At 38.1% G+C, this 26,141-nt stretch overlaps 1 protein-coding gene across 1 annotated transcript in view; it reads left to right on the top strand.

Moving 5' to 3' along the window:
* LOC106107515 (1-phosphatidylinositol 4,5-bisphosphate phosphodiesterase epsilon-1-like) overlaps positions 1-26,141 on the top strand; it is an 85,115-nt gene that overhangs the window by 57,434 nt on the left and 1,540 nt on the right. The window contains exons 7-40 of the mRNA XM_013288390.1: positions 298-421; positions 1,417-1,601; positions 1,965-2,163; positions 2,959-3,091; positions 3,390-3,519; positions 4,364-4,564; positions 4,957-5,110; positions 5,851-5,964; positions 6,262-6,362; positions 6,678-6,782; positions 7,435-7,557; positions 8,054-8,184; positions 8,432-8,530; positions 9,089-9,201; positions 9,595-9,728; positions 10,073-10,223; positions 10,738-10,868; positions 11,382-11,475; positions 12,108-12,203; positions 12,763-12,872; positions 13,571-13,716; positions 14,661-14,845; positions 15,569-15,739; positions 16,545-16,717; positions 17,130-17,321; positions 18,367-18,586; positions 19,831-19,955; positions 20,718-20,922; positions 21,447-21,661; positions 22,460-22,607; positions 23,829-23,905; positions 24,544-24,640; positions 24,722-24,848; positions 25,453-25,549. Coding sequence (XP_013143844.1) covers positions 298-421; positions 1,417-1,601; positions 1,965-2,163; positions 2,959-3,091; positions 3,390-3,519; positions 4,364-4,564; positions 4,957-5,110; positions 5,851-5,964; positions 6,262-6,362; positions 6,678-6,782; positions 7,435-7,557; positions 8,054-8,184; positions 8,432-8,530; positions 9,089-9,201; positions 9,595-9,728; positions 10,073-10,223; positions 10,738-10,868; positions 11,382-11,475; positions 12,108-12,203; positions 12,763-12,872; positions 13,571-13,716; positions 14,661-14,845; positions 15,569-15,739; positions 16,545-16,717; positions 17,130-17,321; positions 18,367-18,586; positions 19,831-19,955; positions 20,718-20,922; positions 21,447-21,661; positions 22,460-22,607; positions 23,829-23,905; positions 24,544-24,640; positions 24,722-24,848; positions 25,453-25,549 — 4,806 coding nt within the window. The remainder of the gene's footprint in view (positions 1-297; positions 422-1,416; positions 1,602-1,964; positions 2,164-2,958; positions 3,092-3,389; positions 3,520-4,363; positions 4,565-4,956; positions 5,111-5,850; positions 5,965-6,261; positions 6,363-6,677; positions 6,783-7,434; positions 7,558-8,053; positions 8,185-8,431; positions 8,531-9,088; positions 9,202-9,594; positions 9,729-10,072; positions 10,224-10,737; positions 10,869-11,381; positions 11,476-12,107; positions 12,204-12,762; positions 12,873-13,570; positions 13,717-14,660; positions 14,846-15,568; positions 15,740-16,544; positions 16,718-17,129; positions 17,322-18,366; positions 18,587-19,830; positions 19,956-20,717; positions 20,923-21,446; positions 21,662-22,459; positions 22,608-23,828; positions 23,906-24,543; positions 24,641-24,721; positions 24,849-25,452; positions 25,550-26,141) is intronic.

Below are 26,141 nucleotides of genomic sequence, written 5' to 3'. Positions count from 1 at the left end.
AGACGAGCATATTATAGGCCTTTTTTCGCTAACGTTTTCGGACGATACCTCGACATTAACAATAATTTAGTGACCGTAAAAAGGCGAGACGATTATTTCCTTAAGACCGGGAGCACACCTTTGACAAAACAATCGCACAACTGTTACGCGATTGTCGATTGTTTCGACAATTCGACTACTCGATTTTTAGTTGTAGAACTAATTGCACGAATAAAAATCGAGTAACCTCCATAATAGGAATCAAAGCGACAAAACAGTTGTGCGATAGTTTAGTCAATGCGCGACTTATCTTTTTAGTCGAACACCACCAAGAAAAGACAGCAGAAGGGAGAGTAAGAAAATCGATCAGAGTACAACAACAAGTCCGATGAGGAGCAGTTGTAAACGAGATCCGAGACTTACCGAGAGCGACAGACAAGTGGTAAGTTGCGGTAAGTTGCAGACCGAAGTTTGTCAAAGAGTAAGTGGCTACGCGGGAAACTTAACGTAATCGAAGCGAGTTTTGTTTATAAATTTGGTTTATTTTAAACCATTTAGCATATTTGGCCTCAATTTCTATCTATACTAATATTATAAAGAGGAAAGTTTTGTATTTTTATATTTGTGTATTGAAATAACTCAAGAACTACTGGGCCGATTTTTTAATTCCACGGAGACGAAGTCGTGTGCAACAGCTAGTATTACATTAAAGACACCTTCTTATTAGCTCCAACTTTGTGTCTCTCAATGTTTTTTATATGGATCCAGAATTCTGTCAAATTTTTCTAAATGAAGTTTAGTCACCTTCTCCCCTAATTTATTCTACTTTCGTAGGGTTTGCGCGGGTTTTCTTCCTCCAAATAACTCTATCATACGTCATCTCAGTCACTCTCTTCTTGATATCACCTTTCACACAATACATCTCTTTCTGTCTACCTCTACCGGTGTACTCATAACTAACTTCTTGTTACATTCATCCCTCCTCATAACATGTGTGTTAGTGCCCGCTTTGACATGTTAGCACTGCAGGGCCGGCACGCCCCCTGTAATACCACGACCACACAGAAGACAGGCGTGAAATGGAAGCAAATCCGTGATTCGTCTGATGAGTGTGGTGCTGGAGGCCTAATTTAAGTCCCTTTCTCTTTACCACCTTTTTCTTATAAGGAGAGAATGTGAAAGGGAAGTGGATTTGACGATGGAGAAGATGCATAGGAAGGAAATGTCCCCTTTATGTGCGTCTTCTCCTCCGTCGGATAAGGGTGGGCAACGCATCTGCAATTGCGGATGTCTATGGACAGCGGTCGCTTCGCCATTTTGGCGGATTCAGGTGGCCGGTTGCTCGTTTGCCACCTTATGTTATAAAAATAAATATTATAGCATGCTGACCTTCTACTCCTTAATTTCTCTAAATTTAGTATGTGTTCCAATTTCCAGTACATAGCGTCATTCGACGAGGAAGGTGAGCAGGAGCCGGGCTGGAGACGGGTCGGTCCCGAGGGTCTGGTCAACTTGGAGAAGGTGTACCGCACGCAGGCGGTGATGGACCACATCGCGAGTATTCATCAGCACAGATATGCTCTAGCCAGGACCACGCAGCCGGTCTTCGGGGATTATTTAAGGTGATCAACATAAACTTCTTTCATCTGAAGACCACTTTGCTAAAAGTATAAAAGTTGGCCAGACATCTACATATTTAAAGACCACAGAACAAGGAATTTTTCTATCATATGCATTTTTGTGCTCCAAACCCACTTCCTCTTATCCTTACTTTTCTAGAAGAGAGTAGGAGAGTAATTGGTGTGTGTTGCTCTTTCATGTATTTATATCTAAATTCATTCCCTTCTTGAGCATATCCTCTTTCACACAATCCGTACATACTTTCTTTGGTCTACCTAGAGGTAGACCCTTTGTAGCCTTTGTACCTTTGTAGCCATCCACGTTCAATCTTACTATAATCTTAATTAATCATCGTCTACCTTCAGAACAGCAATCACCACATGCGAGGAGCCGGTCTTCGCGCCGTCACAGAAGACCAGTGGGGGGGAGTTTGAGAATGAAGCTCTATACGAATTAGAGGGGGGAGGATACTGCCCCGTGCAGCCTCTACCGCACGACCACGGAGTTACCATGTTCCCCCTCGCGCCACAGAATGGAGAAAGAATGGATAGACATGTTTTACAGGTAAATGTGTTTACTGTGAACATCGCAATGTATACAAGACTAGCTGTTGCTCGCAATTACGTTCGCAAAAGCTTATGTGCTCTTTCAGACTATGCTCTACATCTATGCCAACTTCCATCAAGATCTATTCAGCGGTTTAGGCTACGAACTCTAACAAACATCCATCTAAACTTTCGCATTTATAATATTACTAGCTTTCCCTCGAGACTCCGTCCGCGAATAATTAAAAAAAAAACAGAAGTAAGTAGCCTATATGTTCTTCCAGACTATCCTCTACATCTCTGACAAATTTCATTGCGATCCGTTTAGCCGTTTAGGGTACAAACTCTAACAAATATCCATGCATCTAAACTTTTGCATTAATAATATTAAGTTACAAGTAAGAAGTATGATAGATATCCAACTTAAAGTCTAATGTAACTTGAAGCCAAGTTACCCTTGTTAAAGTAGAGTAATTATTTAAAAAAACAACGAAAATCCTAACTTTAACCAAGATTGCTACAAAAGCTAACAAGAGACCGTAGTACTGTAAAAATCGATTAGATTCTAATTTCATTAAATTAAAAGTGGAAAGTCTTATCAAGCGTCTTTAGAACGCATTTTTGACTAAACTATCGCAGAACTGTTTAGTCTGATTCCTATGACCTTATCTGAAGGTACACTACTCGTTAGTTGTGCAACTAAACAGTTGGATTGCGAAACAATCGACAATCACACAATTGTGATAGTTTATTCAAAGGTCGAACATCAGCTCGCTATGGAAGGCATTATGATGATGATGTTGTTGTGTACCAGATAATGCATCACGGTACCGCTTGTGTGGTAGGAGAAGCAGAATGGAGTGGTACCTTTGCTCATCTGAGACTAGAGCGTGCTTGTGCATTACTAACCTGGTGTAGAACAGCACACAGACCTCAGTCACAACATGGTTAGTGGAACTTCTAAATCTAATGTATTTAAATTTTATTTTACTAACTAACTTTCGGCCTTGACTCTGTAGGCTTTTGTCTTTTTGGCTTCTGTTCTTCCGTCTAATATTCTATCCTCTACATCTGACAATCAAGATCCGTTCAGCAGTTTAGGATACTCTTACATCCATCTAAACTTTTGCATTTATAACATTAGTAAGATATATAAGTTGCCATCAAAAGCTAACCATCCACAATAAAATCATTTTTAGATACATCTCAAGTCTAGGTCTCAACTTATTTACTTCATATTTTCAGGTGAAACTCCATCAGAAAATATCCAGCAACCAGAAATAAATCTTTCTTATAACCCTGAGGAAGTCATTCCAATTAAATACACAGCACATCTCGCTCATGAAAACGAAGCTGGAATTGTAGGTGATGAAGGGTGAGTTGAACTGGTTTTCACTTTCTTAATACTTCTATTTTCTTTAATAAGGTAGCAAACGAGCAAGCAGCTAAATCTGCCGAAATAGCTAATTATTCCCAACCGTCACCCCGATCTGTCCCCACGTGGGGATAGATTAGAATAAAAAGTTTCATCCGTCCCACTTTTTGCGACGATAATTTTTGGAACTTAAGTATTTCTTAACGGTTCCATCTGTCACCTTATTCTTGATAGTGGAGATAAGAAGTGGGACGAATGAAACTTTTTATTCTCACATGTCCCCACGTGGGGACAGAGCGGGGTGATGATTGGAAATAATCCGAAATGTCGAAGTGACCGCTGTCCACAGACATCCAATTGCAGATGCGTTGACTATCCTTAATCGACGGAGGAAACGCACATAAAGAGGATATTTCCCCTTCCTATGCGTCTCCTCCACTGTCAAATCCACTTTCCCTTTTACTTATAAGAAAAGGGTGGAAAGGGAAGTGACTAAAATTTGGTGTCCGGCACCACACTCATCAGAGTGTACGCGGAATTACTACCACTTCACGCCTGTCTTCTGTGTGGTTGTGGTATTTGAGGCGATCCCTACAGTGCGAATATGTTAAAACGGGTTCTGCCACTGTTAAAAAGTATATAGATAGACTAGCTGTGCTCGCGACTTCGCTCGCATCAAATTAAAAAATAATAAGTAATATAGCCTATGTTACTTGCACATAAATTAACTTTCTAACGGTGAAAAAATTTTAAAATTGTCCCAGTAGTTTTTGAGTTATTTAAATACTTACAATTTACAAATCTTTCCTCTTTATAATATTAGTATAGAGAAATCTATTTACAGGTTCATAGACCTGCAGTGTGTCAAAGACATGCGTTTAGGTGGAAAACTATTAGAACCGCGAGATATCTTGGAGCTGGTCTCCTGCGGGAAGAGACACGGCTTGGATGACTGCGGAACTCCTCGCATCATCACATTAGTGTATGGAAGAACATTAAGTGACAATAGAATTGTACATTTCTTATTACCGGCTTATTCTTATAGGTAAGTCAAATACATATATAGACTACAGTGAACAACATTTTTTCACCGGTAATTTCTTGAAATTTTCCATTAGAATAAGCTCCATCTATTGTTACAAAATAAAATATAGATATTTAAAAATGACTTAGTTATGACGATCTAATCAAGAGATGGCGTTAGTAGTTCAATGTCTGAAGTGAAGTGTTAACTATGCTTCTGTATGTTTTTGAACCCCTTTGACACTAGCTTTCGTCACATTCCGCGTAAAATTACAAAAATAAAGCCAATGTGTCTTCTAGAATAACCTTATATATGACAATCATCGAAATCCGTTCAGCAGCTTAGGTTTACTCTAACAAACATCCATCTATAACATTTATATTAATAATATTAACAAATCTAATTATATCCAGGGTGTGGGCAGTAGGTCTTCACGCGGTGATCAGAGCTCTGATGACACAAACGAAGCTCGCGGACAGGAGCCTCGCCTGGCTCAAAAACAAATACACAGCATTATATTATGAAGATAATTGTTGCTGTGAACCTGTTGTTTCTGATGCTATCAGAGTAAGTATTTATTTAGGGACTACTAAAATTTCGCATCTGCATGGAATACGAAGAAAAGAAAGCCTATATGCTCTTCCAGATTCTCTACATCTATGACAAATATCTCGATCCGTTCAGCAGTTTAGGCTACAAACTCTAACATCAATCTATCTAAACTTTTACATTTATAATATGACTCGTTTTCGTACGCGACTCAATCCGCGTGGAATTAAAAAAACAAAAGTGAGTAGACTATGTGTTTTTCCAGACTTTCTTCTACATCAATACCAAATTTCATCTAAATTCGTTCAGCCGTTTAGGTTACAAAATCTAACAAACATGCATCCATCTAAACTTTTGCATTTAAAATATTAGTAAGTTTAATTTGATTTCCTTGTCTGCATGTCACTTTTCTGTCTTCCCTCCCTTGTGCATTAGTTATGTGGATATCTAAGGATTGAAGGCAATATAATTTTTCCTAGTAGTATTCTCAGGGGTGGTTGCTCCCCTACCTCCTAGGGTTTAAGCACTTGACTTGTAATCCACAGATCGCGGGTTAGAATCCCGTACCAATGTGATCTTCGATTTTACTATTTCATATGTACATTTACCCGACGTTACGGTGAAGGAAAACATCGTGATACAAATATCGGTGAAGAAATTCAAAGATATGTGTGAAGTCGTGCAGTTGTCCTAGTCACCCTTAGGGTAGGCTCCTCAGTGAGGACGTATAGCTGGTAATGATGATGATTTAATTTCAGGTGTTTGGTGGTAGGGAATCCGCATGCTCTGCATCATCACACTCCACTCCAGTTCGGGGAGCTTATACCGATTCTCATTCCGACTCACTAAGGACATCTGGGATCAAATTCAAGGTAATTGCAAAATTTAAAACAAGCATTTATACCCACAGTTATTTCAAATGGCTGTTAACACATTGAATGCCAAAATGCGAAAACCAGGTCTAAAACACCTGGTACGCTCATAGTGCTAAGAAATGTAAATACACAAATAACTGCTTTAAACGTATTATCTTTATAAATACTACAGGCTATAAAGCGTGGTATTATATGCCTATTTGTAGTTTGCCTAAAGTAGGCAACGCATTCGTAACATCCATTGCCTAAATCTTACAAATCCTAATTCTTGAAATTGATTTTTTATATTTACAGAAAAATAAATCGACTTCCGAATTGAAGAGTTCACCAAAGAACTATGGCGCGATTTCTGGTCTTCGAGAAGATGATATACCTCAAGGATCACCGAGACACAGGTTTCTATACATCATACTAGCTTTCGCCCGCGACTATGTTCGGGCGGAATAAAAAAATAAAAGCTAGTAATCTATGTTTTCTTCCAGACTATCTACTACTCTACATCTATACCAAATTTAATTGAGATCCGTTCAGCAGTTTAGGCTACAAACTCTAACAAACGTCCATCTAAACTTTGCATTTATAATATTAGTAAGAAGTAAGATAAATCTTTTTCTTTTACTAAACACTAGTTTTTTTCCGAGTTTTCAAACTTATTAGCCTAAATATTCATTTTTCGAAAGCCAAGAAGATTAACACTTTATCTTCTTCAGTTCTTACTCAGCGGCGGCTGGTCATCATCAGCACTGCCCGCCGAGACACAGCAGCCTCACTACCGCCGCCACCACCATCATGTCAGGGTCTCCTAACAGGAGTAGGTAAGAAACTATCTTACAGTCTACATTTTATAAGGTTTTTTTTTCATAATTAGCTTTCGCACGCGACTCCGTTCGCATAGAAATAAAAAACAGAGTAGCACATGTGTCCTTCCAGACTATCCTCTGTAACTCTACCAAATTTCATCGAAATCCGTTAGGCAATTTACTCTACAAACTCTAACAAACATCCATCCATCTAAACTTTCGCATTTATAATATTAGGTGGCCGCTTGCTCGTTTACCATGTGCAAACGAGCAAGCGGCCACCTGAATCCGCCAAAATGGCGAAGTGATTGCCCATAAACATTCCCAATAGCGGATGCGTTACGAACCCTTAACAGACGGGGACACACATAAAGAAGATGTTTTGCACTAAGGAGGAAGCGGAATTAAAAAAGTAGCCTATAATATGCGGGTCTATGTCAACTACCCTTAAGTGAAAGCCCGGTCAAAATCGGCTCAGCCGTTTCGGAAATTACCCGAAACAAACGCGGCTTGCGGACAGACAGACAAAACATTTTTTTGTTATTAGCAACGCAAATACATCATCTTCCCGAAATCTGTAATTTTTCTTTTGATTTTACAAACAGACACTCAAATTTTTTTTATGTATATAGATAGATCATTCTATGTTTAAATTATTTTCTGGCAGTTTACGAAGATTGGACACAAGTGAGAGATTCTGGGAACATCTGAAGAATTTACGAACTGGTTCTGTAAATTACGACACACAATTGGATTTTATTGATTTTGTCGCCCTCTTCAGGAGTTTTAGGTAAAACTTCAGCCCTTATTTACTTTAGCAATGCCTCGGTATAGATCTGGTAATCGAAGCTAAGAAACCCCTTTATTAAATACTTGACGTTGCTTGCGACTTCGTCTATGTTACATACAGATAAATAACCTTTTTAATGGAAATGACTTTTTAAAAACAGCCCAATAATTCTTACATGAATCAAATACTTACAAAAATACAAATCTTTCCTCTTTATAATATTAGCATAGACTAGCTGTTGCTAGCGACTTCGCTAGTGTATAATTAAAAAATAATAAAAATTACAGCTCATGTTACTTACTGATAACATAGCTTTTTTATTGATTTAAAACTTTTGACATTACCCCAGTAGTTTTTAAATTACTTCAATTTTAAAAACTACTGGGGCAGTGTCAAACAATTAGTTCAATAAATACAAAAATACAAATATTTCATCTTTATAGTATTAGTATAGATATAGACAGAATGCATTTATAATATTGTTATATCATTTCAGTTTAGTGATGCGTTCAGAATTGCGGGACGTGTTCGAGCAGCTGGCGGTGCCGCGGCCGCGCTGTCCGCTGCTGGCGGAGAAGAGCCGCAGCTCGCCGGAACTGTTCCGCAGCAAGACTGCTTTCAGAACAGGTAATCTCTATCTGTAATATAATAAAATTGGAGTGTCTGTAATATCAAAAGAAAAATTCCAGATTTCGCGATGATGGTGTATTTGTATTGCTAATAATGAAAATCGCAATATTTTTTTTATCTGTCTGTCTGTGATATATTAGCGTCATCTGGTGACCGATATTGGCTGACCAGTTATTTCTTAATTCTATGTTTCTTCTACTACTGTGGTTGGATAACCAAGCTAACAAGAACTATTCTATCATAGGTCTACTAACAAGAAACGGGTCTTTAGATCTGGATCCGCCAAGTGATAAAGCCAGCAGGAAGAAAGACTTTGATCTGTTAGCAGCTGCTGCATTACCAGGTAAGAATAATAAGATTCTGAGAAAAATATATTATTCTAGAAATTTAGCAGTGGTAGAGTTGTTATGCAACGAGACGATGGGAACATAAACCAGAAAGTGTTAAGATTAAATGTGGATGGCTACAAAGAAAGAGGAAGACCGAAGAAAGTATGGATGGATTGTATGCAAGAGGATATGATTAAGAAAGGAGTGGATTCAGATATGACTGCTGATAGAGATGTATGGAGCAGCACATACTGTGCCGACCCTCCGTGAAGGGTAAAGGCAAGTTGATGATGGTAACAGTGGTAGAGTACACTTTATGTTTATACTATATGGTCATATAGAAGACGTGAAGTGGAAGTAATTCCAAGTATACTCTAATGAGTGTGCCGAAGGACTAAATTTAGTCGCTTTTACTTCTTACTTTTGTTATAAGGAAGGAATGGGGAAGGAAATCTTAACACTTTCTGGTTTTTGTCCCCATCGTATAACATGTCTAATACTTCTTTCTTTTTAAGTAACTACATAATTCTTTGCAACCTCTTTCTTATGGAGATGTTTTTCAATAATTCCAGGAGCATGTCCAGATATGAGCGGGCGCGTGCTCTCTCTGCCGACGCTGGGCAAGTTCTGTGAGACGAGACAGAATGAGCCCAAGAACGAACAACAATTGAAAGATATTATACAGGTGTAGTATCACCATCATCATCATGATATGCGCCTTTTGTTATAAAATAAACTAAAGAGCGTTAAAAAAAAGTTTAAACATATAAATATTATTTAACGACATCTATTGGCAGTGAATTTAAACACAATTATATTGACATGGTTTCGAGGAACTATCAGTAGATGGCGTTATTAGTAACAATATTTTTTGAGCTAACTATGCCTTTTCTATACATTTGAATCTCTTCACTAGACGGACATGCTAAATGCATTCTAAATAATGGAAGACAATTAGCGAATTTATTATTTTCATTAATACCAGGGTCAATATATTGATTTATATAAAAAATAAAAAAACATATATGACATATGGTAATTGAATACTTTCCCTATAAAAACGCATTTTTAATTCCAGAGACATGAACCAGATCCATCTCTAAGAGTGGAGAATTGTCTGTCTTTTGAAGGTTTCGTTCGGTTTTTAACCGACAAAGATAATTACGCTTTCGTTCCTGAACAGAGAAGGCAGCAAGTTAACAATTTTTTCGGGTACGTATAGTGTAACTGAAATCAATTGACCTTTGAAGTTAAACTTAACAGATTAACTGTTGCACGCGACTTTCCCCGCGTGACATTAAAAAAGGATAAAACATAGCTTATGGTACTCAGTGACAACATGGCTTTTTAATGGTGTAAGATTTTTAAAATTGTCCCAGTAGTTTTTCAGTTATTACAATACATATGAAAATACAAATCTTTCCTCTTTATAATCTTAGTATATACTAGCTCTTAAATAACCTCATCTAATGATATGTTGTGGGCTTTAAATACATTACTCTTTAGACTTTCGTTTTAAACTTAATTTTACTCATTCAATTATCTTTAAACCACAGAAAACCATCTCAAGAAGAAGAAGAGAAGAGCAGAACCATGTCCAGACAGATGGAGGGACCTTTAAGTCAATATTATATAGCAAGCAGTCACAACACTTACTTAACTGGACATCAACTTAAAGGAGAATCTTCCGTAGAATTGTACAGCCAAGTAAGAACTTAGATCCTTAACATTTGATCACTAGCTTTTGCTCGCGACTTTGTCCGGGTGACACTGATAACGTAGCTTTTTAATGGTAAAAGAATATTTGAAATTGTCCCAGTAGTTTTTGACATTTTCGAAATTCCACGCCAGCGAAGTCGCAAGCAACATCAAGTTACAATATTTATGTTTGTAACAAGCTGTTACGCGCGACTTTGTCCATATGAAATTAAAGAATAATAACAAATGCAGCCTATGTTACTCACTGATAAATTACCTTCCTATTGGTACAAGAATTTTTATAATTGTCCCAGTAGTTTTTGAGTTATTTAAATAAATACAAAAATACAAATCCTCTTTATAATATTAGTATAGATGTAGATTGAGATGGAATTATATTTGATTTAAAATGGCGCGTTTGTTTGAACGTAACACAACTTTCATTTCACATTTCCATGCCTATTCATATATACAGATCAGTCTGAATGTACCGGGTGTTAATTCTTGTTTATATAATTTCCAGGTGTTGCTGACTGGCTGCAGATGTGTGGAACTGGATTGCTGGGATGGAGACGATGGCAGTCCAGTCATCTATCACGGACACACCTTCACTACTAAGATACCTTTTAGAAGAGTCGTGGAAACTATTGCCAGGTTTATTACTTCTTCTGCTCTTTAGACTTTCTAGAAAGTTATATTGATAAAATTAACTAAAAAGTCCTTTTCTAGTAATCTGTATCTTTGCAGACATTTAAATAATTAAAAAATAATTACCGCTACTTTGACCGAAAGCTGACATTTTTAACTACCTCTATCCTTTCTATATCTATGACTAGTATAATTAAGAGGAAAGATTTGTATTTTTGTATGTATTGAAATAACTCAAAAACTACTGGGTAGATTTAAAAATTCTTTCACCATTAAAATGTTACGTTATCAGTGAGTTACGTAGATTATTTTGACAGACTTCCCAAAAGGAGGTACTCAATTCGTCTGTATATATTTTTTTTAATACACGCGCGACAAAGTCGCGAGCAACAACTAATCGTTAACATAAATGCGAATGTATGTTAGAGTTAACCTAAACAGAACGCATTTCGATTGTCATACATGTTCATAATCTGGAAGAAATAAACCATTTCTTTAATTGAAATTTTCTTTTAACAGGAGTGCATTTGTTACATCTCCGTATCCGTTGATTTTGAGTATCGAAAATCATTGCAGCTTACCTCAACAGCAAGTAATGGCGAGCACGTTTGAGGTCAGTGTATATACTACTAATTACAGTGGTAGAGCCCGCTTTAACATCTTCGCACTGTAGGGCTCGCCAGCAATACCACCACCATACAGACAGACGTGAAGTGGAAGCCTCTGCGTACAGTCTGATGAGTTTGGTGCCGGAGGCCTATTTTTAGTCCCTTTCCCTTTCCACCCTTTTCTTAAAAATATAGGATGGAAAGGAAAAGTGGATTTGACGGTGGAGACGCATAGGAAAGGGAAATGTCCTCTTTATGTGCGTCTCCTCCGTCAATGAAGGGTAGGCAACGCTGCAATCGCAGATGTTTATGGACAGCGGTCGCGTTCCATTACGGCGGATTCAGGTAGCCACTTGCTCGTTTGCTACCTTGTATTATAAAAAAATACACTATTTGTTAATTAAAACCCAAACACCTTATTGTATTCTATAACTCAAAGAAGAATACGAGAAGAAAGCATAAAAATAAAGAACGTATTCGGCTCGATTATTCAGAAAACAGGATTTTATTTGTGACGTAAAAACCCAAATACATTATCTTTCTGTCTTTGTTTGTTTGTTTGCGTCCATCCGAAAGGTAGTGCTTGCAGGTGGGTCTCTTTTTTTGTTCGATTTTTTACACTAGCTGCGTGTTCCAGGCAGTGTTCGGAGAGCAGCTGGTGACGTCATTCCTGTTCGAAGTTGACTACACAGACGAACCTCGGCTGCCCAGCCCTGAACAACTCAAGTACAAGGTAATACATCATCTTCCTTATCCTACTCTCGGCGCAACAGGTTTTTGTCCTCCAAATAACTCTTATCATACGTCATCTCTGTCACTCCCTTTTCAAGTACAAGGTAATTATCAACTTTTATTCTCATTAAGAGCGCACACTTTTGACTAAACTATCGCACAATTGTTCAGTCTCGTTTTGATTCCTATGACCTTACGAGGTACACTAATCGATTGTTTGTTGTGCAACTAAACAGTTGAAGGCTGCGAAACAATAGACAATCGCACACTGTTGTGCGATTGTCTTGTGCAATTGTTTAGTCAAGTCTCTTAGACCTTTAGAAATAACGCTAGCTAAAAGTATAAGATCAAATAATTGTATGTATGTATACAATGGACATTATTTAGATATAAATCAGAATGTTGCTAGGTTTTCATGTTTTTTTTTATTATTTTCTTTATTTCCTGCTGCTGTAGTTCTTGCAGTAACCTTGTTGTCTTTGAAGTTACATCTTTTTTTTTAGTTCTTTACCTTGTTTGTTTATTAATCTTTTTTTAGATATATGTATATATGATTTTAGGTGCTGATTAAGAACAAGAAGCTTCTACCAATAGAGTCCAGCCCCACAATCGGACTGACGGGAGCCAGTTCAGCGCAAGGATATGGAGGTGTTCTGGCCACGGCGTTCAGGTATATCCAAAGTATGCTTATTAAAATATAAAGGGATCTATCCCCCTTTCTTTTGCCAAAGAAGAATGCCTTACGCACACTCCATGCCTCGGGGCAGACACGAGAGTTATTTGGTGTCCCCATAATGGAGCATACCCACTAAACCCCTCTGTTCCCTCCTAGTCATTATGTGGGGCGCCTATATCACTTTAGCTTGCCACCGCGACGCCCCAAAGGGGATCTATCCCTGCAGCATACATCAGTTTGAATACATCATGCGATAACTGACTATCTGCTTTATTTCTTTTATATGCCACAGGTCTGAATATCCCATCTTCTATATCTATACTAATTTTATAAAGAGGAAAGTAAATTTTTGTATTGTTGTAATTGGGTAAATGTATAATCTATTGAATTGAAATTGAAATAACTCAAAAACTACTGGGAACGATTTAAATAATTCTTACACCATTAAAAAGCTACGTTATCACTGAGTAAATTACCTATTTTTGTAATGAACATCTAATCTGTTTAAATACTGGCTGTTGCACGCGATCTCCTCTGAGTGAAATTAAAAAAATAATAAAAACGTAGCCTAACTTACTCACTGATAGCTTTTTAATGGTGAAAGAATTGAAATCGCCCCAGTAGTTTATGAGTTATTTCAATACATACAAAAATATTCCTCTTCATAATGGTATAGAATCCATCGTTCCCAGGTCCAACGGTATCAGGCACACCAGCGCCTCTCTGCCGGAGCAGAGCAACCGCACCAGTTCTATAATGTCCAACCAGTCCGCCGGCAGCTCGCTCACTGAATACTTCTCTGATGAAGATTATGATGAAGATGATGAAGATATTGATGGTAAGGACATACAGCCTTTACATTTCTATATCTCTCCTTATCCTACGTCATAGATTTCGTCCTCCAAATAGCTCTATACGTCATCTGTCACTCGCTTCTTGATGTTACTTTTTTACTCTCCTTATCCTACGTCATAGATTTCGTCCTCCAAATAACTCTATACGTCATCTGTCACTACCTTCTTGACATCACCTTTCACACAATACATCTCTTTCTACCTACCTCTATCGGTGTACTCATAACTAACTTCTTACATTCATCCCTCCTCATAACATACCCCCATGCTATCTTTCTACTCCTTACCTTCTCAACCACTGGGGCTACTCTCAAACATCCTCTAAACATCGTATCATATTTACATTTAGAAAAAATTCATAAGAATTGGTGTTCATTCGACATGTGCTGCGGTATATATCGAAGCGTCAGTTTCCAATGAACCCTAAACAGAAATCGTCAATTAAACACAAGATAAGAAGAAAAGACAAGTGTTTAACACGTTTACTGCGGCAAGTAAAATCATAATCCTTCATCTGTTACGGCGGCGGGCCTTAATGCGCCCCCAATGATAATTTCGCCAGTGCGTGACAGGTCATTTTAGACCCACCAGCACTAAAAAAGGTTAAATTTCTATAACTCTGTGGAAACATAATGTATACACCTGAGATAAACGTTTCGCACTAGCGAGAGGGACATAGTTTTCTTCGTCCGCACCAGCTTAAGTAACGCGTCAGGCCGATATCAGCCTGTTACGCAGTGAGCGTGTTAATATTACACTCAATCGCAATAAAAAAAATACAAAAAATAAATAGGAATAACAATAGTTAAGATAATAAGAATTATATGTTCAAGTATAAAAATCATATTTCTATAATCTTGCTATTTCTGTATCAATTTATTTAAAATTCTTCTCAAGTATTTCTCTCATTAAATAAACTATCTTCCAGAAAAGGAACTCCACAAGATTCTGAATTCAATGGAAGAGAAAGTCGGTCGGACCTCTCTCTCGCTCTACCAGAGTTTACGCAGGAGTGAGGGAGATGGTGAAGCTGGAGGGAGCATTAAACACGCCAACAGGAAAAGGAGCAATCAGATAGCTAGAGAACTAAGTGATATGGTTACTTATGTACAGGTAAAATATTAATACATGTGCTTAAAATGTGCTTAGAGAAACTTGTTTTTGCGTTCAGACAGTGATCTTTGATCTAAATTTCAACCTGATCCATTCTGCAGTAACTTAACGAATAATGGATGCCTTTGCATTTATATTTATACTAGCTTTCGCACTCGACTCCGTCCGCATTGAATTAAAAAACAAAAGTAAGTAGTCTATGTGTTCTTCCAGAGTGTCTTTGTCAAATTTAATACATATCTGCACAAAAGTTTAGGCTACAAACTAACAAACATCCATCTAATCTTTTGCATTTATAATTAGTAAGATTACAATAGATTACTCATGCTTTGCCGAAGGGGACATGACGTCACATTTTAAGCGCAATAGCCTAATGGTTTGGGGTACGGACTACCGATCTTGCGGTTGAGGGTTCGAATCCTGCCATTCGACTTCTGTAAACCATATCCTAGCACCAGCCTACAGCTTAGTTGGAATGATTAAAGGAAATGTTAGTAAATTAATAAAAATCTACTAATGTTTTTAACAGAAAAATAATTGAAGTGTAGTGACTTGTGTGTAGCAAGGCCTAGTCACCCTTAGGGTTGACTCCGACCCCCTCAGTGAAGACTGTGAGCTGGCGATGATGACAAGCATGGAATGTAGTCAGTGTTATTTAAGAGGGTGTTAGTAAACATTGGCGCGGTTGAATATCAAAGTTTATATAAGTTTGTGTTGTTATAGGCGATAAAGTTTCGCGGCCTAAACCCGTTGTCGCCGCGTAGTTCAGTGAAGCACGCGGGGGGTGCGGGGGGTGTGGGAGGTGCAGGGGGTGCAGGGGGTGCGGGCAGACACGATGCCAGCGCCCCCGCTAGCAGCTTCGAGTCATCTGAAAGTAGTGACAGTACCGCCACGGTCAGTATAAACTACTCACTTATAAAGGTTACTAATACTAAAGCGATTTAAATACATCTATTACTTGTTTATGGCTCTTCCTCAGCGAATTGGATTTAAACATATAGAGAAAGCATAGTTGACACTTTACTTGAAATATTGGTACTATCGCCATCTGTTGATAGATCCTCAAACCACTTTTCAATATCTTTGTATTTTAATTAATTGCCAATAGATGTCGTTAAATAAAATTAGCATGTTTAGTTTATTTAATAACAAAAGATGGTGCTTATTGTAATTGTTTTAAAATGTTTTATGTCAATACAAGAGGTGGCTTAACAAGACAACTGATATACATTTCAGAAACACCAGTGAAAATTTTTTACCGCGTTTATGCTTTTTTATATATTTACTAGCTGTTCCCGTGCGGCTTCATCAGAATGGAATTATAAAAAACTTTATTTCATTGTTTACATTTGTCATATTCTCTTTTGCAAATGTCAAAATAATAATCACCTTACTATGGCAACCTTGCATCTTGATGATGGCAGCTCGTACCGTATGGTCTCTTTCCCACATTAGGGTTTTTATCCAAAATATTAAACCCCTAAGTTTAATGGCGTGAAAATATACAGTCTAAAGGGTGACGTAAGTCTAGGTAAATAAGAATTATTCAAAAAGATGCTGTAATTGCTGACATCTTAGGTAACAAAGCAGTGTGTGTTTACGCTTTATTAGTATATATTTCTATAGGTTTGCCAACAAAACATAAACATGATTTATCTACAGAAAAACATTGATTTTAATGTGTTTATGCTATATCCAGCAAGTAGCCCAGTGTCAGTCCCGAGCGCGGTGTCTCAGTACTCCAGCAGTGCACCATCCCTGCTACCGATGCTCCTCTGTCAACGAGGCTATGGGCAGGAAGATTTGCAGGAAACATCCTCTAGCTCTCATAGCTCATACTGAAACACAACTCGTCAGAACTTATCCCGCCGGGTGAGAACTCTCTATCCAAATCCAAAAAAAAATCCAAATTTCGGGAAGATGATGTATTTGCGTTGCTGATAACGAAAATCGCATATTTTTTGTCTGTCTGTCTATCCGCAAGCCGCGTTTGTTCCGTGTAATCTCCGAAATGGCTGAGGTGATTCCCACCGGACTTTCACTGGAGGGTAACTGACATAAACGGGCATATTATAGGCTTCTTTTTATCTTAATATTGCGTGGACGAAGTCGCGGGCAACAGTTCGTCTATAGACGAAGACTATCGGTATACCGATATTATAAAAATATTTGTATTTTTGTATGAATTGAAATAACTCAAAAACTACTAAGTCATCCCTTACTTAGATGATCATGGAAAGAAAAGGATTATCATCACAATAATAAGCCTTCCATTTCCTTCCAGCCTAAGAATAGATTCATCAAACTTCGATCCAGTGACTTTCTGGTCGTGTGGAGTTCAGTTAGTTGCACTGAACTACCAGACGGAGGACGCGGCGATGGCGGTGAACGCGGCCATGTTCGAAGGCGATGGCTGCACCGGATATGTGCGGAAACCACACGTCATGTGGGACACGGGACACATCGCTTATAGAAGGTAGATATTACTGCGAAAATCTTCAAAAAGATAACCTTCCTTCTAGAAGATTCCTTATGTGAGGTTTGTACACTAAAACCCCTACACTACCCCTACACCTGTAGAGAGGAGAGTGCAATAGGGGGTTCCATGGTTTCCCTAGAACTCATCAGAACCCTGGACACTACCACACAATAGAGGAGATTGCCTGGGACCCTAATCTTACTTCTTACTTATATTATAAATGCGAAAGTTTAGATTTATGTTTTTTAGTTTGTAGCCTAAACGGCTGAACGTATATCGATGAAATTTCATACAGATATAGAGGATAGTCTAAAAAATACTCATTTTTGTTATTTATTCCACGCGGACGATTTCGGGGGTAAAAGCACTAGCTTTAGCATACTAATGTTGTAAATGTGAAAGTTTAGATATATGTTTGAACTGAACTGATCTCGGATTTGTGATAGATGTAGAGGATAGTCTGGAACACATAGGCTACTTTTTTTAATTCACGCGAACGAAGTCACAGGCCCATCCATCTAAACTGCATTTATAATATTGGTAAGATTAATAAAATAAAAACTGTCAATAAAAAAGATATTACACAGAAATCCAATAAGAAAAGAACATCACAATACAGTAAATACAATTAGAATCGACTAAGAATAATCGATTAAGAATGTGTACATTAGAGGAAGTTTGAAAGTAGCGCCAGTGGTGGAGAAATTGAGAAGCAAAAGGTTAGCGTGGTATGGACATGTTATGCGACGAAATGATGGGGACATAAACCAGAAAGTGTTGAGATTGAATGTGGATGGCTACAAAGGAAGAGGAAGACCGAAGAAAGTATGGATGGATTGTGTGAAGGAAGATATGCTTAAGAAAGGAGTGGATTCAGATATGACGGCTGATAGAGATGTATGGAAGAGCAGCACATACTGTGCCGACCCTCCAGAAGGGATAAGGGCAAGTGGATGATGACAATTAGAATCGACTACACATTTGTATGCAAATTAATTGAATTCTGTAAAGGAAGTAGCAAATATTCTTCATCTCTTTCTAGGTTCAATCCAATGGATAAAGAATTCGATGGCATCCACGCAGCCCATCTCACTCTAGCAGTGATTTCAGGACAATATGTGGCTGAGAATGTTTATTCCTTCTATAACGCGTTCGTTGAAGTCGAAGTGTTAGGTGTACCAGCTGACTGCAAGAAGATTAGAACTAAAGTTGCAAGAAGAAACGCTCTTAATCCAGTATGGAATGAGACGTTTAATTTTAAGGTTGGTTATTGGTAGACGTTTCCGTGCTTCCTCCGCATGATATGAAAACATTATTTTATTGTTTACGTTTGTCAAATTATCAATAGCAAATATCAAAATGACTTTACAACCTTAGCAATCTAGTTTCCTTGATGTTGGCAGCAACTTATGGTCTCTTTCCCACATTAGGGTTTTTATCCAAAATATTTACCCCCTAAGTTTAATTTTATATAAAATATATAGCCTAAAGCGTGACGTAAGTTTAGGGCTTTTTATTAAAGAAAGAATTATTCAGAAATATGCTGTAATTGCTGACATCTTAGGCAACAAAGAAGTGTGTGTTTACGCTTTATTATAATAGTATAGATAGATAGATTGGCTAGTAAACTGGACGAAATTGACCAGAGATAAGCCGTAATGGAAAAATTACTAGACCAAGACAAGGCCCACAAACGACTGCAGAACTATAGAAGAAATTAGAAATTTTATTCATAACTTCATCTATCTTTAACTGTGTGTTTCCATCCTCTGAATCATCACTCCCTTCTTGATCAAGTCAAGTATAACAGTGGTAGTGCCCGCTTTAACATCTTAGCACTGCAGGGCTCGCCCCCAGTAATACCACGACCACACAGAAACCAGGCGTCAAATGGATGCAATTCCGTGTTTCGTCTGATGAGTGTGGTGCCGGAGGCCTCATTTAAGTCCCTTTCTCTTTATCGCCCTTTTCTTATAAGGAGAGTATGGGAAGGGGAAGTGGATTTGACGGTGGAGGAGATGCATAGGAAGGGGAAATATCCTCTTTATGTGCGTCTACTCCTCCGTCGTATAAGGGTAGGCAACGCATCTGCAATTGCGGATGTCTATGGGCAGCGGTCGCTTCAAGTGGCCGCTTGCTCGTTTGCCACCTTATGTTATAAAAAAAAAAGTCTCTCTCACAATCTCATCTTAGGTCTACCTCTACCAGTGTACCTAGACTTAGTTTTCATTGTTATTTCTTTTATAACATGCCTTGTATGTACACACTGACAGGCGTTTCGCGGTGTAATATATTATGTTACATTGCGAGCTTTTATACAATCAGTTAGTGTTAGGGTAAACCAACCAGCAACGAGTTCGTTAAAAATGCGAAACCTTGTAAATTATGCTGCGTAACATCTGTCAGTTTGCTTCTAGACTTTTCTATCGCTACCTAATTTATTATTTTCTTAATTTACATTGGATTATAATGAAATAAATTACAAGTTGATCTTCTTCATTTTCAGATAAATTTCCCCGAGCTGGCTTTTGTTAGGTTTGAGATCTACGACGCGGATACCAACTACATGTTGTCTCAACGAGTCATTCCCCTGCACTGCCTCCGCCCAGGGTACAGACACGTCAGGTTACGGTAAGTTAAAGAAGGTAGTGCCAAACAACCTACAAGTCAAGTCCTTAACCTCTGACCCATTGACGTTCTGTTGTACTTTCTCGGCTAGTTCTGTATAATACCACGACCACACAGAAGACTTTAGTCTTGTTCCCCTTTCCAACTTTATTATACACTAGCTGTTCCAGTGCGGCTTCATCCGCATGAAATTATGAAAATTTTATTTTATTGTTTAGATTTCTCAAATTACAAATGTCAAAATGACATGATGACAACCTTGCTTCGTTGATGTCGGCAGCAACTCATAGTCTCTTTCCCACATTAGGATTTTTATCTAAAATATAATGACGTGAAAATTTAATGTCGTGAAAATATATAGCCTAAAGCGTGACGTAAGTGTAGGGCTTTTTATTAAAAAAAGAACTATTCAAAAATATGCTGTGATTGCTGACATCTTAGGCAACAAAGAAGTGTGTGTTTACGCTTTATTATAATAGTATAGATATTATAGAAATATAGATGAGAAGGATTGAAAGAGAAAGTGGATTCGATAGTGTAGTGAAAATATTATCTTTAAGTTTGTCTCGTTATTTTGATGAATTGTGGCCACTTTCTCGTTGATCAACTTGTATTATTAAAAAAATAGCTTATAAATCAAGTCTAAAACATTACCTTCTCTCTTTCTCTCTCACCCTGCATCGTTATGTCATACCCGAGGGTCACGATCTGTCTTCTTGACCATCGAAGGGTATTTCTCCACCCTTACTCTACTATGTTTACCAGATCCCCAAGCAACCAGCCACTAAACATGGCGTCTCTGCTGATCTTCTCGCGCTGCAGCGAGGAGTCAGCGGGCGGGGGCTGGCGGGATTCTGAGCCGGGCTCTGCCGCGCAGCGCTGCAGGATACACTTCTTGGTGGTGTACGCCGTCGCCAGGCACGAACCTTACTCCATATTGAAAGTGACGCAAGATACCACAGCTAATGAGGTAAGTACACGCGAATTCCGCAGTTCCACAGGAATAGACTTCACTTGGAAGAATGGATGGATTGTGTGAGAGAATATGCTGAAGGGAGTAGAGATATGACGGCTGATAGGAATATATGGAAGAACGTAGGGATAAGGGCAAATTAATGAATGCAACGAGACAAACTCCGCCTCTTGCAAATAACTAACTAGATCGCAGTGAGTGCAAACGAAGATATAATAATAAAAAGGTAGCCGATTTTTTTGTACAGACTTATAGTATATGTTTTGTTTCCTACGTAACCGTGTCCGATATTTGGACGACTCGACCAACGAAATGAAATAACAACCGAAAACTACAAAACAACAACCACAATGAAAACGCAAAAAACAATCACCAAAACACCAAAGAGCCCGCGAGCAGCGGGAGACCTTGCCTGTGGCGAGACGTTAATAATATCGTGCTTCAATATTAGACGATCTCGCCACAGCGTCATCTATTAGGACAGGAAACGACGCCAACAGTATAAAAAAATGTTTTTTCAGGCGATAGCACAATGTCTAACAAAAGGCGGCGTGTGCCGCTCAGCGCGCGCCAGCTACGTGCTGGTGGAGGAGGTGGCTTCGCGCGCGCCCACTCAGCGCGTGCTGGCCCCGCACGAGCGCGTGCTGCGCGCCGCCACCGCGCGCCCAGCGGCCCGCCTGCTGCTCAAGAGGGTGGGCGACGACCCCAGCAGTAGAGCCTGGCTGACTAGCATACGGTAACTTTCAACACCAGCTCACTACGTCACCACTAACCTTGGAGCTCTTGTAGTCCCCTTAGCTTATTCTACTACCGTAAAATCAGCCCGGGTTTTTCAAATAACACTATAATCACCTCAGTCATCTCCATTCATACAATCCATCTCTTTCTAACTACCTCAACCGGTGTACTCATAACTAACGTCCTTCTTGTTACGTTCATCCATTCTCATAACATCATACCATAACCTTTTACCTCTTCATTTTTCAACTAATCTCAAACTTGACCTTAAAGTCTGTCCTGAGTAATTTATGACTATTGGTTTCATCATCACCAGCTACACGTCCCCACTGAGCTTGGTGCCTAAGCCTAAGGGTGACTAGGACATAGTCAACTGAGTGCAGTTACAGTGGTAACTACACATATTAGAATTTCCTTACAGATATATGGATCACGATGTTTTCCTTCACCGTAAGAACGTCGGGTAATCATCACCATCATCATTAAATTACTTTACGTCACCACTAAAAGGCTCTGACACTATCCTAAATGACTAGGCCATCACACATATCTTTGAATTGCTTCACCGAATGTCCAGAGATCGCGTTTTCCTTCAACGTTAGAATGTCTTGTAAATGTATATATGAAATTATAAAATATTTGGAATACATCTATAACAAATTTCATCGAGATTCCTTCAGCAGTTTAGGCTACAAACTCTAACAAACATCCATCTAAACTTTCGCATTTATAACATTAGTAGGATTAATAAAAAATCTACCAATATTTGATAAAAATATAGTAACTATTCCTACAGTAGGTCAGCGTCTACTGACAGGCCTCAAGAACGCTCCTTGCCTTCGGATGAGGAGTCCAGCGCGCAGGAGGAGGAGCCTCGCCGACCTGACAGCTTCCTCGTCTGCGTACATAATGTGTCCCATGAGATACCGTACGCAATACTTAAGGTAAACAAGCCAATATTCAAACTTTAGTACAAAACCCCTACAAATACCATCAAAGACATTCAAATGATGTATAGACGAGGCACTGATTTTTAACCGGTAACTTCTTTGAAATGTACTATATTACAAATTGGGAAAATCTGTATTTTTGTATGAAATGAATAAACTCGAAACACTACTGGGCCGATTTTAAAAATATTTCACCATTAAAAAGCTACGTTATCAGTAATATTGGATATGTTTTTCATTGTTTTTTATTTTACGGAACGAAGTCACGAAGCAATTATAAAATAAACTTAAATAAACAATTACATTGATATGTTTTAAGGATCTATCAATAGATGGCGTTAGCACGTAAAAAGTGTTTCAAATGAAGTGTCAACTGTGCCACCTCTATATATTTTTTGAATCTCTTTGTATGAAATTCAAAAAGTAACTAATCCGATATGAAAGAATTTTTGTCTCTGTGAGGGTTCTTCGGAAAATGATGAACCAGAAGTTCACTGTAATTAATAATAGACTAGCCTTTGCCCGCAACTCCTTCCGCGTATAAATAAAAACTTAGTAAGTACTCTACGTGTTCCAGACTATCTACACGTATGACAATCATCGAGATCCCTTCAGTTTAGGGTAACTCTAACAAATATTATATTAGTAAAATAAGAATTAAAATTGGGGTCTATAGTTTGTCTAAATAAGATAGATTAGTGTGATAAATGACGCATATGAAGTATCGAATTAAATTTTCAATGAAGGCAAATGCCGTACTTAATAGACAGGTATCGTAGTGACGAAACACGCAGCGAACAATTATGAACTATCGATATTCGGTTTAAATAAAATTATCGAACTTAACTAAAATCATTACTATCTTCAATACGAGAAATAATAGCGAAATCCAATTCGATTACGTACGGCTGTAGTTAGTAGTAATAAACATTTATCTACTCTCATTATTTGTTATGATTATGCAGGTCATTATTAATTAGAGAAAACAGTGTTTTGTTTTTTTTTAAGTATCCATCGATTACTATATATCTATCGATTCCAACTTCTATAAGAATAAAAATCTAAAATCGATAAGATTCATGACTGATTACACAACCCATCCCTACTAAATTTGAAATGAATTGTCAAACTAATCTAAATTATTTAGATAAACTATAATGGGGTAAATTTGTTTCTAACCTACATGTATTTATTGTTTCAATTTATTTTTTTCAGGTACCTCTCAGTGCAACTGCTTCTTATGTGGTATACCAAGCATTAACTAAAGCAAGATGTCACGATGATCCTAAAAGGTAAATAAAAGATGTGAAATAACGTTATTTAGGGCCTGTCCCATCACTGCCTGATAGAGTCTCAGATAGCTTAAAAATGTCACTGTCAGATAAGATAACAAAATGCGATATTTCCGTAATATATTACACGTTGGATTGTTATTAGACAATTTACAATTTGGTGAGACAGGCCCTAACAATTGTAAATTCTTACAATACTTGTGTATCTGATACCATCACCAGCTCATTACGACTCCACTGAAAGGTGACTACCCTAAGACTGACTAGGACATAATCAGCTGCGTGTCTTAACAAATCTCTTTGATTTTTTTATATTGAAGGTGGCAAACGAGAAAGCGGCCACCTGAATCCGCCAAAATGACGAAGCGACTTTTCAGACATACCCTTAATCGACGGAGGAGACGGACATAAAGAGGATATTTCCTTTTCCTATGCGTTTCTTTCACCGTCAAATCCACGTTCCCTTCCCACCCTATTCACATAAGTAAAAAGGTATAAGAAAAAGGGTGGGAAGGAAAAGGGACTAAAATTGGTCCTTCGACATCACCGATATTTCGAAACCCGTATTTTACTAACATAATATTTGTAAAAACTACGACAGTTCAAAGTTATAGTAGTAAAATTGTCTGGTACTCCAGGTTCGTGCTGGTTGAGGAGTTGGAGTGGGGCGGCCGAGCTGGTGCTGGTCCTCAGCAGCGGCCCCTAGCTGATGATGAAGTGGTCTACGCTGCACAGGTGAGCAGTCAAAAGAACAACACCACTGTATAAATTTACCAGCTGTTCTGTATAAAAAAATTGTCAATAAATGTGTTGCAGGCGTGTTGGAAGACTTTGGGCAGATTTGTGCTGCAGGAGAAGGGCACCAGCGCGCCGCTGCCGCGACATCGCGCCGCCATCGCCCGGATACAGCGCGGCCTCAGCATCACCAGGGGAGCTATCGCTGGTAAATACCACGACCACACAGACAGACGTGAAGTAGAAGCAATTCCGCGTTTCGTCTGATGAGTGTGCCGGAGCCCTAACTCAGTCCCTTTTCCTTTCCTTTCTCTTACATGGGAAGAGAAAGTGGATTAAACGGTGGAGAAGACGCATAGGAAGGGGAAATATCCTCTTTATGTGCTTATCCATCAAGAGTATGCAGCGCATCTGCTATTGTAGATGTCTATGGACAGCGGTCGTATTCTCATTTTGGCAGCGTCAGGTGGCCACTCCCTCGTTTGCCACCTTATGATACAAAAGAAAATAACTATTTAATGATTCATCTTCTTTTTTATCCTACTCCTGTAGGCGTAACAGGTTTTTATTCTCCACAACTCTATCATCCGTCATCTTTGTCACTCCCTTCTTGATGTTATTTTTTACATAATCCATCTCTTTCTATCCGATACCGGTGTACTCATAACCAACTTCTTATTACATTCATCCCTCCTCATGACATACCATCTACCTTTCAGTCTTTAAATTCACCACCACTGGGACTACTTTCATACTTCTTGGATATCTTTTAGTTATTTTTAGGTAATTAATTTTTTTTATTATGTCTATAGGTACAACATTCCCTCTGGGGTTCATATCGAGTGATAACACAATGAATGAAGGCAAGACTCCCGTCACCACCGCGTACAGTGACCCTACACATTGTAGGTGAGTGATATATAACTGTTTTGTCTATACTAATAGTATGAAGAGGAAAGATTTGTATTTTATGTGTTGAAGTAACTCAAAGACTACTGGGACAATTTAATGGTGGAAGAATTTTTAAAATTGTCCCAGTAGTTTTTGAGTTACTTCACATAAAATACAAATCTTATCTCTTTATAATATCAGTCTATACTAATATATATTATTACAATAATTAGTATTACTATAGACAAAACTAATATCTTTTCTTAGTAGTCTATTAGATACATTACCTCCATACAAGTTTTATTCAATATTTTGTGTGCGTGTTTAAAAAAACTAATCAACCTTATTTAGACCAACTATAGTTAAATAAATGTTTTTTTTTTAATTTTGTAACATTGTTGAAATAAAGACTATTATTATTATAGTTTAATAAACTTTGTCTTTGTGTCATGTATATTTATACATATAATAAAATTGGAGTGTCTGTTTGTAAAATCATAAGAAAAAATCCAGATTTCGGGAAGATGATATATTTGCGTAGCTGATAACGAAAATCGCATTTAATTAATGTTTTCCGTCTGCCCGCAAGCCTCGTTTGTTCCGAGTAATT

This window comes from Papilio polytes, unplaced genomic scaffold (genome assembly GCF_000836215.1).
Source record: "Papilio polytes unplaced genomic scaffold, Ppol_1.0 DF821956.1, whole genome shotgun sequence".
Lineage (NCBI taxonomy): Eukaryota > Metazoa > Arthropoda > Insecta > Lepidoptera > Papilionidae > Papilio > Papilio polytes.
The sequence above is the reverse complement of the archived record's forward strand: the minus strand, read 5'-3'. Positions and strand labels throughout refer to the sequence as shown.